The 14,640-nt window shown below is 48.7% G+C and overlaps 1 protein-coding gene across 3 annotated transcripts in view; it reads right to left on the bottom strand.

The window, feature by feature from the left end:
* The window catches only part of LOC102948318 (G protein-coupled receptor kinase 5), a 64,727-nt gene extending 52,792 nt beyond the window's left edge, over window positions 1-11,935 (bottom strand). Inside the window, exon 1 of one of the 3 annotated variants that reach the window (XM_043536513.1) lies at window positions 11,188-11,935. In XM_043536513.1, coding sequence (XP_043392448.1) covers window positions 11,188-11,239 — 52 coding nt within the window. In that variant the 5' untranslated portion in view covers window positions 11,240-11,935. The remainder of the gene's footprint in view (window positions 1-11,187) is intronic. The other 2 variants (XM_037886340.2, XM_043536514.1) reach the window with 2 other exon arrangements.
* Window positions 11,936-14,640: the final 2,705 nt, after the last annotated feature.

Here is a 14,640-nt window from a genome sequence, read left to right as displayed (position 1 = left end):
ACATGGCAGAGACACCAGCAGCTTTTAGCCTCTGCCCACCTGGCCCAGTTCTGAGCCAGCTGCCTAGCAGTGAACGGCAACAGAAACCAGAACTGGTCCCCCATTTCTGGTGTCATGCAACCCACAGAATTCAGCACAAAGAGGGAGCGTGCACTGAGTGACTTGCGACCTACGCAGTTTGTTTAAAGGTCTCAAACCAGGTGCCAGCATCCAATCAAAACCCGAAACTGGGCTCCTCTTGCTCTCGGCAGTGCCCAATGGCTCAAGAAGTGTGGCAACATTTCCTCTGATGCAGGCCCCCAGCAAACGCCTTCTCATATTTAGCATGAGTCTGCCCTCACTCAGGCTGCTGGCTACGCAGGGAGGGACTCGGAAAGCTCTGAGGTCACATGGAAGTAGGGCTGCTCCACTATCACTCTCATCCGAGACACCAGCCAGGAGCCAGCCGGCAACTTGAGTCAGAGCAAAAGCTCTGCTTGGCTTCAGTAAGGCATTTCATTCTGCCCCTCTCTTGTGTGTACGGCAGAGAGACAGAGAAAGGGAGCAGGAAGCCTGGGACTGCAGCACCTGGCACAATGGGGGCCGGCCAGGGGTGGAGCTTGTATGCAATACTGTAATGTAAATAACACCACAGCCACTGAGTCAGTCACTCCAATGTCGAGGGCCGTTCCAGCACCCGGCTGGCCTGAGAATGCCCAGCACAGGAGGACTCTCCCCTTCTCCTAAAAGGTAGAAATAATTCCTTCCCAAACGGCAGCCTGGCTACATGCTAGCAGAGCGTCTTATGTCAGTGTCGCCCCCATTCTTTGCAGCCGCCGGACTTGGCTTTCTGCAATCAGTAGCCCTCCCACAAAAAACCCATAACCAAGCCAAGTGTTAATGGCTACAAACCGGCAGCTTTTCTTTCGTAGCTCAGGTCAGGCCAGCACTCTAAGCTAAACCCAGAAGGACCATAAAGAAGGGAAGTGCATTAACATGGTAGCACTCTCCCCAGCTATCTGACACGCAGCATGGGACCATGTAACGTTGGATCCAGGCTCTGTAGGAGAAAAAAAAAGGGCAGACACCTCGCAAAGCCTTTGAAATCTTAGGGCATCCCAACTAGGAGTGATCTGTTATGTGGCACAGACCCGGCGCATCTTTAGATCAGATCGTCCTACAAGAGGAGAAGGGATCCTTTCTTTCAACGGCTCCAGTACGACCAAGCCAAGGACCAAGCTACAAAACATGAAGGGAACGTTCTCCAAGGAAAATTCTCATGGATGGGTGTCCACTAAAGCCAGCTGAGGGGAGAGGGGCTGGTCAGAGGAGGCAGCGGGGCCGCGGTTTGTTGTAGCAAATGGCAGCAAAACAGCCAGAAAATTTACTGCTCCCTAACGATGATGTTTTCCTTTCGGGTAATCCCAGGGCACTGGGCTCTTCTGAAAGCAGTACAGCAGCGATCACACAGTTCGAAAGGGCACGACTCACTGAAAATGAGCCAACAAACCAACCAAACCCATGCAGCCCCCATTTGCTCTTTCCTGGCAAGCCCACGCCAGACCAGCTCAACACACAAGTCAGACCCCGCCCTTGGATGGGAATATTAAAGCAGCGCTCCTTCTGCTTCTTACCACACCAGGGATCAAGCGCCTGCCGTTGGAAATGAGCTGACAAGTCGGTGACTCACGACACAGAAGAGAATCCAATTCACTGCCCACTCCCAAAGCATGAGTGACTTCTGCAGGGCTAAGGTGGCCAGACCGTGTTTGCGTGGATGCAGCCGCGGATAGGACTGAGTGTACCCACAGAGCAGATGGGAGCAGGGAGGTGGCACACTCTTGACTGCGGCGCACGGAGTCTATGTTCGCTCTCTAATTGGAACATGCGGGGACTGTGCAAGCAACATCTGATAACCCCTTATTCAATGGCAGCTGCTAGGCAGTCCTACTCAAACACACTCAAAGCTGGCAGCCACAGGACCCGAAGGAGCTAGGGCAGACCCATGGTTGGCATAGAGCAGAGAAGCGCTGTTGGCTTCCAGCAGCCCAGGAGCTGGCCCTAGATTTAATGTATTAAAAAGAAATTACTTCATTTAAAGGGTCTAAGAAATTCCCCCAAACCAGAAACCCATCCGATCCCCTGCCAATCAGACCCGTGAAATCAGAAAAGTTGTTGAATGTAAAATAAAACTGTTCTCCTAGGAAAGAAGCCCACGTACCAAATGGCAAGACATAAGCATTTGGGTATCTGTTACGGCAATAAACCTGTTCAGAGATAAACCCCCTGCCCCCCCATCTGTGTTACCCTGCGCTGTCGCAGCGCTGCATGCAGGGAGCTGCCACTCCAACGTCTGCTCTCAGACTTTTCACAGGGCCACAAGCCAGGAAGCTTTTCAGAGACAGACCCACCCCCCCACCTCTTCCCTCTCCAGTAATGCCAGCTGTTTTAGACTGATTTCCAACAGGAGTCCAAGGGAATTAGGCACCAAATGCAACTGAAAAGCCCTTATTTTCAGATGAGGTGTAAAAGTCACAGAGCGAAGTAGTGCACATGTTGAAATGGTGCTTTTCATGTCACAGGAAACCCTCCACGAAACCTTTTCATCTCACACAAAACCCTCCACGAACTTGTGCTCTCCCCAGTGACCGCCCACCCACGGCTGAAACGGAGCCCCCTGTGGAGCGAAATGCAGCTTCTGCTTACCAACACCGACAACTAGCAGTAACGACCCCTCATGCCATGCAGGGATCTATAAGCCCCTTCCAAAGCTGGGTAAGGAAGGATCATTATCCCCACAGTAGGGAAGTTAAATGACCGACCCAAGTGAGTCAGGGGCAGAGCCAGGAATAGAACCCAGGAGTCCTGGCTCCAACCTCTCCCCTGGAAAAAAATACCAAACCCAGGAATACCACAGGGAGTCCAACTGCAGTTGGAATTTAGGTCGGCAGATGCACAGCAGCTGATTCCAGTTGAGAAGCGCTACTCACCTGGAGCTTTTCAAACAGCCAGAGTGCACACCCACTTGGAAACCTCACCCCTTCTAACTGCCTGGATGCCAGCCGTGACTCCCGACTAGGCCCATCTGAGCCCAGCAGGCCTCTTGTGCAGTGGGCCAGGCATGGACTGGGACACAGGGGAGCTGGGTTCTCGCTCCAGCTCTGCCACTGAGCTGCTTGGGTGAGACACTTCCCCTCTCTGGGCCTCTGTCTTCTCTCCCACCCTAAGCTCTTCAGGGCAGGGACTCTTACTCTGGGTTTGCATCAGCACCTGGCGCAATGGGACCCTGGTCTCCCCTGGGGTCACCTGGCACTGCCATAGTACAAAGTGTTAGAAGAAAACAATAATTTGGAGATGATTGAGAATGCCACAAAACTGTACGGGACTGAGCTGGTAACTGATCCAAGATCATCCTAGTATCTGATGTCCAATCAGAGCTTCTCTTCCCATCCTAAGACTCCCTTAATTTCTGCTTTGCATGCAGCCTGGCTCTCAAAACTCCAACAATGAACAGTCGCAGAGGAGTTCTAGTGTATGGCGATTGTATGTTAACTTTTCCTGGTAGTTCCAATCCCACATAATTACAGGATGGGCAGAGGCCTGGAGCCAGACAGATCCAGATCTGTCACACTGTTGTAAATCCAGAGTAACTTCACAGAAGTCGGTGAAGTTCCTCCTGGGCAGCAGTGATCAGAATCTAGCCCTTACCCTTGTAACATTTGCCTGTGGTGAGCAGGTGTTACTCCCTTCATCTCCAGGATGTCAGACAGAAAGAAAAAAAGAATCACCTAGTTATTCATGGGGCTACCAAAACTAGGCTCCAAGCCTGATCCCAGTGTGACACTGAGTGACCATCTAGGTAAAATACACAGCCCCAGTCACTCTAAAACACTCTCACAAATATTGGCTTCGCTTGGCTTCACACAGGCTTGCAGTTGCTTCTTCAACCACTTTCTTAGACCCAGAAAGAGCATCACTGTTAGTTACAATAGCTCCCTTTGAATCAAGCAGAGTAATACCCTCTTTGTTAAATACAAGTCTGTTCCCTGAAATGCTCTTTGCTCACTTAAACGAGGTGTAGGTCCCTACTGAGAAGCTGTTTGCAGCAATTATTACCCTCTTCCCTGCCCCAGTTGCCAGCAAACCACGCTGCTAGTCCATGGCCACCTTTCAGCCCAGATAGCATCACTCTGACAAGAGTCTGGCAAGGATTTTTCCCCCCTTCTTTTAAATTGGGCTTGTACCTTTTTTCCCTCTTTATGTGGGAGAAAGGAAGTCTGAAAGAGTGATTGGCTTTAAAGTAAAGGAGTACTTGTGGCACCTTAGAGACTAACAAATTTATTTGAGCATAAGCTTTCGTGAGCTACAACTCACTTCATTGGAGCTGGAGCTCACAAAAGCTTATGCTCAAATAAATTTGGTAGTCTCTAAGGTGCCACAAGTCCTCCTTTTCCTTTTGCGAATACAGACTAACACGGCTGCTACTATGAAACCTGGCTTTAAAGTGTTTTTCTTTTCCTGTTTGGTTTTTAACCTTTAAAATATCAGGAGAGAGAAAGAAAACACCACCACCTAGCTCTGACAGCACATTTAGTCAGTAGATCTCAAAGGAGTTTACAAAAGGAGATCAGTTTCATTATCCCCATTTTACAGATGGGGAAAGAGAGAGTGAAGTGACATGGGTTACCCAGCAGGCCAGTGGCAGAGGCACCCAAGTCTCCTGAGTCACAGTTCAGGGCTCTATTTATTAGGCCATACTGCTTGGCTCACTGGAGGGATTTGTTGTGGGTTTCAGAGGACTTATGTTATGAGCTCTCACACTAACTGAAGGCCAGCAGTGTTAAATCTTAGCAAAGAGTTCCTTTCTCCAATGTGTTGATAAGTCATTGAAGTTAAACATGCACTAAAATACGTCTGAAGCAAGCCAACAAATCCTTTCCTCTCCCCATTGCTCAATTTCCATGCTTGGCTCTTGCAATGGTCTCCTTTCACTAAGTCTCACCACCACAGTCTTCCCATCTAGATGGGACCTGAATTTCTAATGTAAAAAAAAAACAAAAACAAAACCACGCACGCAAAGCAAAAAACCAAACCCATCTTCCAGCCTTCCTTCTCCACCATAAAGCAGCTAAAAAAAGACACAAAGCCCATTTTTAAATCCCTAGTTTGTAACGTCTTTAAAAAGGGCCTAAAATGACCACATTTCCCCTTCAGCACCAGCTCGCTACAAATCTCTCACCCTCCTGTTATGCACCACAATCTGTTGGGGGCAGTGGGACCTTAATTCATTTCCCAACCCCCTACAAACCACACACGTCAGGGAAATTACCTTTCACTTTAGAACACACACATATACACACACACACACACACGGCCAGAGAGAAATCATTAACTCAGCAACTGCTTACCATGTTTGTCTATTTTTGTTCATTTTACAAAGTGTAAAATTAGCAACTTCCTTGTCACCTGACCTACCTGTCACCACTTCAGCTATTCACCCCCAGCAGTAATGTCCGTTAAGCTGCAGGGGAGAGAGAGAGAAGCTAGCTGTAAAGCTGGAAGATTTGGGGGGAGGGAGTTAGCCAACAGGCCCTCTCTGCACACAGGTTCCCAGGACTGCCCATGTGGATTCAGCAAACTGCGGACAAAGTTGTCGTCCGCCCCCCCTAGATGTGAAAGCTTGAGTTATGCCAGAGAAATCACCTGTGAACTGTTGTTTTGTAACAATGGCTTTTGCGTATCTAATTAACAGCTTCTAACACTCTAGTCAAGCTAAAGCCAGCGTACTTAAGCATGCGCGAACCTGGCTGTGACTAACACTAGGGGGGAGACTTCAGGCCATGTCTACATGGGAGGTACATGGTGTAACTTAGCTTTTTCCAGCAGAAGCTGCCCCGAGCCCACCCACAAATTGTCTTGTTTGTGGTTTATCTTGTGCCTCATACCATAATTGTTAAACCTCTTTAGAAGCAGCTTCGCTGTTTCAGTAGGTGTCCTATTGGTGGAAGGTTTGCGTGGATGCATCCTCATGCCTATTTGCCCACACCGCGTCATTGAGTCCTCCCACTGCTATCCCACGCTGCACTGCTTCACATCTGAACTGGCCCATCTAGTGACCCTGGGCCAGATGTTCCCACTGTTTAAATGCTGCAGGTACACCCCTATGAGCATCAATTTGCAACTCAAGCTCATGGCAAGTACATAGATTCATAGTCTATTACGTCACTCACGCTCCATACTTCTTCATGGCACACAGTCTTCTAAGCCATCCCTCATTTAGGGGCCAGTTGAAGGCGCAAAGACACAGACCTTGCCCACACTGGGATTCGCCCAGATTTCAGCCGCTAGTGCAGACAGGCAAAGCGCTGCTATCCTGCAATTCCTGGCACCGCTGACCCCAGCTCCCAGCAGAGGCGCGCACCAGGGTAGCTACAGCAGTGGTTGGAATATGGACAGATGCCCAGTGCAATCTCAGGATTTTAAGAAGGGCCGGGCTCATGGTTTGTGAACACTTGAGGTTGGGAATACCGCTGACAGCGCAAAGGGCCCTGAAAGTGCAGTGAAGCCCCAGCAGCCTGTGAGAGTGGTGTAAAGGGGCCCTAGCGTATGAGGATCCCGCCCAACCGGATTCACTGAAGGTGGCGGAGGGCACTGGCTTTGGGGAGGGGAGTCAGGAAATTCTGGCTCCTCAATCACACGGCCTCTAAAGACTCCACCCGGAACATCGATGGCACCAGGAAAGCAGTCCCAGATCCCTAAACCCTCCGGAGTTTGCAGCCTCTCCTTTAGCACAGGTCACTGTTGATCCGTAACCATTTGGCAGACCGAGACGTCCGTTCCAGCTGCACTCCAACCAGCTTGACATACACAGAGCTCTATCTGCCCTGGGCCAGGATGAGGCCTTGCCCACAGACTCTGGCCAGGCCACACACCTCCAAGTGCCATGGTCCCCATGGGGAGGAGTGCACGAGCTAGACCAGAGGCCCTGCATGCCAGAATTGGCAGGGGCAGTCCGGTCACTGCGGATTCACCCCCAGTGATGCCCTCTTTGACAGGCCACTCACAGCGACCAACATGTAGCCAGCTCCCCAGAAGGAGCCCAAGGGACTAACCTGGCTTTTACAGGTAACGGGCCTAGTCATCCCACCACGGCAAGAAGCTTAAACAGAAACAGGATCAGGCACCGTGTGTCCACAGAGCAGAATCCCTTTGACCAACACTGGGGCAGAAGGCAGCAGCTGTTTTCTCTCCTAGCGCCCAGCACAGCAGCTCCAGACTCCTACCGCCGGCTGGAAGAGCAGGAGTGGGGACGTATAGGGAGGCAGAATATCCTTGTCTAATTGGCCAGGGCTCCAGGGTTAACTCCCCGTGAGTTACCACCTCCGCACGATCTCTAATGGCTGCACGCAGGCAGGGCCTTGACTCTGCCTCGCACCCATGTTTCAGTCCCCCCGCAGCGCATACAGAAGTGTTTTTCTGGCCCTGAGACGAGGCTCCCCCAATGCTGCCCTTGGGGCAGTCAATGGCCACTGAGGCAGAGGGGTTTTCGCACAGTTGCCATTTTACTGTGTTCGCTGTGAAGACACTAGCTGCTGCTTTATAGTCCTGGAACCAGCAGCTCAGCCTGGAGCCAGGACTCCATCTGAGCCCGTAGCAAATACACAATGGAAAAAAGCCCTGCAAAGAGAGCACACAACACCTTGCTAAACACGCTACCAGGCCTTTTCCATGGGATATTGACCAAGTCCCAGCACTTAAAGGAGACTCAGGATTCCAGAAACACAGGCACGTATTTCAGTACAGGGTTAAACTCCAGTGCATTTTATGGCAGCAGGGATATTTCTGCAATGACATTTGGATCAAGTATTTCCAGGTGTCATGCTGGCTGGCATGCAGAAGGGACAGGCAAAGTCAGAGACCTAAACCATCTCTGCCACGCGTGCTCTAGCCCGAAGCTGTAGGACCAGTTATTCACCCCTAGGCTCACCCCAACCTCAAATATACAGGAGTCACAAGCAGGTATTCGGGTTACGTTGTGTGTTGAGACAGCCCACCCTCTCCAGTAGCATTTCAGACACCCCACTTCACGACCCAACACACAAAAGGATGTACCCTAGTGGCCAGAGAAGAGACAATCCAGCTGCCCAAGGAACAACGACTAGAATCATCGCTTCATTTGATGGTCGCAGTAGAACAATGCCTAAGAAAAATAAATCCCTCCCGTGACCCTTTTCATGCCTCGGAAGCCAGACTTGAGCTCGGATCCACCTCTGAAGGCTTTCAAAGCTGCATTTGGACCCCCAGCACCTGTTTCAATTAAATGGGATCTTGGAATCTGAATCCCCTAAGCATCTTTGAAAGACCCAGTCCAGATACTTTTATCCACAATAAGCCCATTGGAATAGATCATGACCTAGGGTGTGCAGGGGATTTGAACATTACAATGGCCCAGATCTGCTTGGCACTTGAGACACTTTTGCCATGAGCTAGCTACAGTACTGTCCTGAATGCATCCGATGAAGTGAGCTGTAGCTCACGAAAGCTCATGCTCAAATAAATTGGTTCGTCTCTAAGGTGCCACAAGTCCTCCTGTTCTTTCTACTGTACACTGGTGCTGCTCCTTAGTGGCACGAACTGTTCGCTGCTTTGATGTGCAGCAGCAGCAGCTCATTCGTGCAAATCATTCCTGAAGGATTCCAGTAGCTCAGGTTTCCAGCCTTGGAAGACTGGGAATTGGAAAAAGTAGACTCTGGAGATGTCCAAGGTCAGAATGCATGAGGGGACCCCCCACCCACCTCCCCCAGGATGAAAAGTCAGGGAAAGTAACCGTTATCAAGCCTGAAAGGAAATCGCCTCACTGCACTTGAATAGCAGGACCGGCAGCTGAGTTACTTTCCTGCCTCCATCAGAGAACAGCTTGTTGTCATCTTGGGCTGAAATTAACACACTATTTCTGTCTGAGCTTTTATAGTTGCTCTGCCTCCCATTAAAACGGTCTCTGTTTCTGATACTAGTAATTTACAAGCTACGCATTCCTGCCTGGTGTTTCACCTGCCTAACAATGAGCTTCCTCGGAGGAAAGAAATAAGCAGAGAATCTGAGCTCCAGTGCTCTGGTGAAGCCAACTCACACCAGCTCAACTTTGACTTGAGTTAGCATGGGCCAAAAGGAGCTTTCATCGGACATCCGATGGCTTAAGTGAAAAGAGCCGAGGAGCTTAGTTCAGTAGACAGGTGCCCGTACGAGTAGCTAGGCAGCTCACAAAGCACACACGCCTATGAATGCGGGTCTTGGCTGGAAGGCAAAGGGCTAAATGAGCCACAGAGTCTGAACTGTCTTCTGTAGAGATGGTTCTCCCAAGCTCCAGGCTGAGGCACAATTAGCAAGCAAGCAAGCATCCCAGCCAGTTGGTGAATACAAATATAGGAGTGTGTGGCAAGCAGTTCTCCCACTGTTCTCCCACACTGCATTCACTGATAAGAGTTCCCTTCAGAAGAGTGTGCCTTCCAACAAATACTAGCTTGCTGTGGGATCATCCTGAAAGCAAGATATTTCCCCCAGTCACTTTAAGGGATTTCATTATTTCACAGGTGTCAGAGTAGCAGCCGTGTTAGTCTGTATTCTCAAAAAGAAAAGGAGTGCATGCATCCGATGAAGTGGGCTGTAGCTCACAAAAGCTTATGCTCAAATAAATTGGTTAGTCTCTAAGGTGCCACTAGTCCTCCTTTTCATTATTTCAAGTCACTCTAAGCTCCTGTTTGTTTTTCAGTTATGAAAGCTTAGGAACATAGAGTAAAATTTTCAAGTGATTTAGGAACATAAGTCCCATTTTTAAAAGTGATGTAGGCACTTAGGAGCCTGAGGCCAGGTCTGCAGGACAGACGGTTGCTGGCATAGCTACCCTGGTTCGGGGCGTGATGCAGTGCAATTTGTGACTGGCATATCTGAACTAGGTGCATTTTCCAGCACAGATGTAGTTACATCAGCAAAACTGTGCTTTTGCTAGAACAGGATATTTCGCTCAAGAAGTCTGGAATAAGCTATGCTGGCAAAGTGCGAAACAACCCTGGTATAAACTGTGTCCTCACTAGCAGCACTTTGCCAGTATAGCCTAGGTAGCTACACCAGCAAAGCCTTCCAAGTGTAGAACCGGCCGAAGTCTCAATGAAAGGCAAGAGAACTGGCTGCTAACTCCCTGTTTCCCTTCTGGAAATGGGACTTTGATGCCTTTGAAAATTTCACCTCCAACAGTATCCCTCTGCATTTCCCGCATATTTACCACACTCGAACAATCAGCAGCCACTTTACATTAAGGGTTTAAAGATAAGGAAGGTCAAACCATTTTTGTGGTGCAATGGGTGAAAATAAAGAGAAGCTATCTCCCACTACACCACGCCTGGTTAAAATGTACCACAACCAGAATTTCTGCTGTGATGTCTACAGCACAGTCACACAAAATATACCACACTACACCAGGTCAGCAGCATGACCACTATTCCCTAGCATAATAAATTAGATCAAATCTCATGAAACAGACCATCTGTAGAATATCAATGAAAGGTCAGGTATAACACACAGTCTTGGGATTCTCTTGCAACACAGCTTTAGCTTTCTGTGGTAAACAAAAGTCACAACATGCTTTCTATATTTTTCCTTATCTGCTTGTCAGAGTTTTGCATCCAGACAGAGCAGCAAACATGCATTTCATGCTTCCTGTTCAAAGACAGAGCCAGAGTCCAATGCTTAGCTCACACATGAAAATCACATTGCAGTTCAGAGGTGCAGGGGAAATGCAAAATTTCCATCCCCAGGCCATAGTCATTGCAGAGAAAACTTTACACAAAAACCAAAAGCCTGGTTTTCAAACGTTTGCTCTGTATATGGTAGGTGAAAACACCAGGGGATGTTTTGTAAACGAAGCTATAAACGCTAAATATTGCTATTATAAAGCATCTTGTGGAACTACTGAGGAAACCCACTAAATCCCAGTTTCCAGGTCTGTTTCCTACAGCTGCATTTCAGGTTACAAAATATCCTGTTCTCACCCCCGCGGGCAGTTTGCTTTCACTCAGTAAAATCAAGCGAGCGGCAACAAAGCAGCAGATGCTTCACTCCCTGTTCCCAATTTCCTTCTGTTAGTCACGGTGTCAAGGCATGTTCAGAGACACTCAGATCATACACCCAAAATGACCCAAGTTATTCTCTTACCTTCTCTGGCTTTCAGCAGGACTGTGTTGGCCACAATATTCTCCAGCTCCATAGTGATCCAGATTTGGATATGTTGCCGGAGGAAGAAGAGGAAAGAGATGGAAAAAGGAAGGAGTAGCTGTGTCCTCGAGAACAGTCTACGAGGTGGCTAAACCCCCAAAATCTGAATGTAGCAATCACCCCAAACAAAATCAAAACCCTCCCGTCTTCTTCTAGAAGAGTCACTCGAAGTCGCAGAGGCCAGGATCCGGAGTCTTTGGTGGTAGAGTCAGCAGCACAAACCCAAAAGGAGGAAAGGATCCTTCCTAGAACGACTGCAATCCAGGATACAGGACTCCCCGCGGCTCCTTCCCCTCCGCCTCCTCCCCAGCCCCCCCCACCCCGCGCACCCCAGGAACTAGATCTCCGGCTCGTGAGAACAGCCCCTTGCACGGAGTTTGGGGGCACTGGGGTCATTAACGCTGGGGGGAAAAACACCTCCCACCCCCCCACACCATACCCAGGGGAGGATGCTGGGTTCAGACCCTTGAGTCCAGGGCAGGTTAGGGGCTCAGGATCCCCCCCACCCCCAGTGTAAATCCAGCGCCCCACGAAGGGGAAGGAGAAGACTGGTATCCTCTATCCCCCAGCAGCAGCAGGAAATAGCATGGAATAGAACAGACTATAGCAATCTGAAACTGACTGGCTACAAAACGTTCCATGTGGGCGGGGCTTAGCGCAGCTGACGTTCCATAGGGCGGGACCAGATGGTCAACGCACTAGGATTTATGTAACTCCCCCATTCCCCCCCAAGAAAAATAAAGCCTGGAATCACAAATGCACCCTGGGTAACGTAGTTCAACCACCACCTGCCCTTATCTGCACTTTTGCATCCCTAGTGCTGTGATTTATGATGGGGATAAGACAGCAATCTCTCCCCCACACACAGCTTGCTAACCACCCCAGGCTGGGAATGGCTTTTCCCCTCTGCTACATTTATCTGTGGTTTGCATACAGGAAGGATGACCCCATGCCAGCCAGGACTGGCTATCCCAGTATGGCGGGTGAGGTGAGGTCCCAGCTGTACTGGACACAGTACTGGAGTGTGGCTAGGGGCTGGTTGTGCACACCATACCATGCCACCTGACAACATACTTGGGTAGGCCCACAATCTTCTCACCCAGCCTTGCCAGATCAGTTCCTCACGTCTAAGGCAGACCATTTTGAAAGGGTGCTTTAGGCTGGGTGCTGTGCAGTGCCGGGCACTCCCATTTGTACCAACAAGGCCAGAGTGTGGCATGCGCCCTCACAGCAAGAGAATGGACAGCACTTCCCTGTAATTAATAGAGGTTAAGTCCATTAATGGCTATTAGCCAGAATGGGTAAGGAATGGTGTTCCTACCCTCTGTTTGTCAGAGGGTGGAGATGGATGGCAGGACAGAGATCATTTGATCATTAGGTTCACTCCCTAATGGGGCATCTGGCATTGGCCACTGTCGGCAGACAGGATGGTGGGCTGGATGGACCGTTGGTCTGAACCCGTATGGCCATTCTTATGTTCTTATACTACTATGGGGAAGTTTCTGTTTGTTTTAATGAAGGCAGCTGGACACACAGACAGGCCTAGCGGCTTTGCCACGTTCCCTAGCTCTCAGCCTAACCCAGCTGGTGCTGCCTATGCTTCTCAAACTGGCTCATCGTAAGTGGGGGATTTTAGGCAGCATGGAAAAGGCTGCACACACTACCAGGGACATGCTGTTCACCTCCACAGGCAGCTTTATGGTCTTCGCTTGTCCTCTAGCACCACAAAAGCCAAACCAGGCCCACTGAGCCAGGCTTGCTTAGGGTGGCCCAAGAGGATGTAAACAGGGCTGACAGGGGGAAGGGAAGAGAATTAATGCTAAATAGGAAGGTTTCGTACTGGTGAAATATATAGAGTGCCATGAAGAAACAGAGGCAGCAGTGTGAGGCATAGGTGCCTGGGATAGAGGATTTACTTGGGCTTCTCCACCTTCATTGCCTATGAGCCCAGGAATCTCACACACAAGATTTGGCAGAAAGGGGTTTGATATGCTCATAAGAGCTCATTTCAAAACCTGCCTATTAAAGAGCCCAGGGCATTTTTCACAGGACTTTAGGTGTTAAATCCTGGCTTCTGGGTCAAATTGTAATAGCAACTCTTTGGACCTAAGAAGGATGGTGTTAGCCACAGTTACAGAGCTATTTTTATTCCCAAAGTGCATCTGAATTCTAGAGCCTCCTTATAGGTGATATCTGACAAACAAATTATATGTAAAGTGAATGCAATGAGAACCAAATTTAATTTAAGCACACTGTTAATCTGTTCCCATGGAACTGGAAAGGACACTTGCAACTTAAAAAGATATTACATAATCTAAAGCCTTGTGCATTTGAGAAAGTGTTTTGGGTATAACATCAGGTATGAATCTAAACCAATATAGTTGTACCAGTCTGGACACTCCTAATTTTGAAATAAGAGTGCCTCTTTTCACCTTGCTTGGGAAGAGGTTTAATCTATACAGAAAAACCACTCTTCAACCAGAATAAGAGCATCTAGTGGGGAGTTATACCAGTATAATCCACATAGTTGAAGCATAAATCCACAGAAATGTTTCCACAATGTATTCCAAACAAAAGAGCTATTTATTTGAAAACATTTCCCTGCAGTATTTGAGACCTAACCCCAGCAGGACTATAGAACATGCAAACAAAACCTACTTCATGGATTTTTCCTTGGCCAAGATGACAGAATTGCAATAAAATAACCCTCAGTGGGTGTGACAACCACATGATTTTTTTGAATTCTCACTGTTCACCATCCAGGTGGATTAGTAACACAAGTAAAGAAGTGTATCAAATGCCAGAATTTGCCTCATCCTTTCTTACATTTTCTTCCTCCTCAGTGCACAAAGGCCTGGAGTGCCACCGAATAACTGAGCATCTACAAAACAGGAGGAAAATGGCCCTTAGCACTCTGCAAAGCAGGAGCTGTGTTATGCCCAAGGAAAGCAATGGTTAGACCCTGCTGGAGGAAAAAAGGCTACTTCCTCTTTGTAGAATTGTTTCCAGTTACAGGAACGTCACAGGCTGCCAACCGATTAGGCTGTAGAACTCACTGAAAGTCTCCAGAACTGGAAGAACTGTTTCCCACTGGTTAAGCATGGTTTATAATTGATGCAGTCCCTGTTCAGTTTGTGTATGGTTCATAGCTTATGGTACAGGGCGGCCCCAGTCGTGCTGCCCAAGCTCTGAGCTGTAGATAAAGAAAATGTTTATTTTTTTAAAAGGAATTGCATTTGCTTAAGTAATTTGTACCTTTAATGTCACCAGCCTCTCCCATACCTACTGTTTTTCCTAGAGCATTTGCACAGGTTGGACAGTAGCCATGGAGAGTGGTTCAGGTGTAATCTATACAGGTTGATAAGGCTGAACACCTGATGCTGCTGGATTGTT

This window comes from Chelonia mydas, chromosome 26 (assembly GCF_015237465.2).
Source record: "Chelonia mydas isolate rCheMyd1 chromosome 26, rCheMyd1.pri.v2, whole genome shotgun sequence".
Taxonomy (NCBI): Eukaryota; Metazoa; Chordata; order Testudines; family Cheloniidae; genus Chelonia; species Chelonia mydas.
The sequence above is the reverse complement of the archived record's forward strand: the minus strand, read 5'-3'. Positions and strand labels throughout refer to the sequence as shown.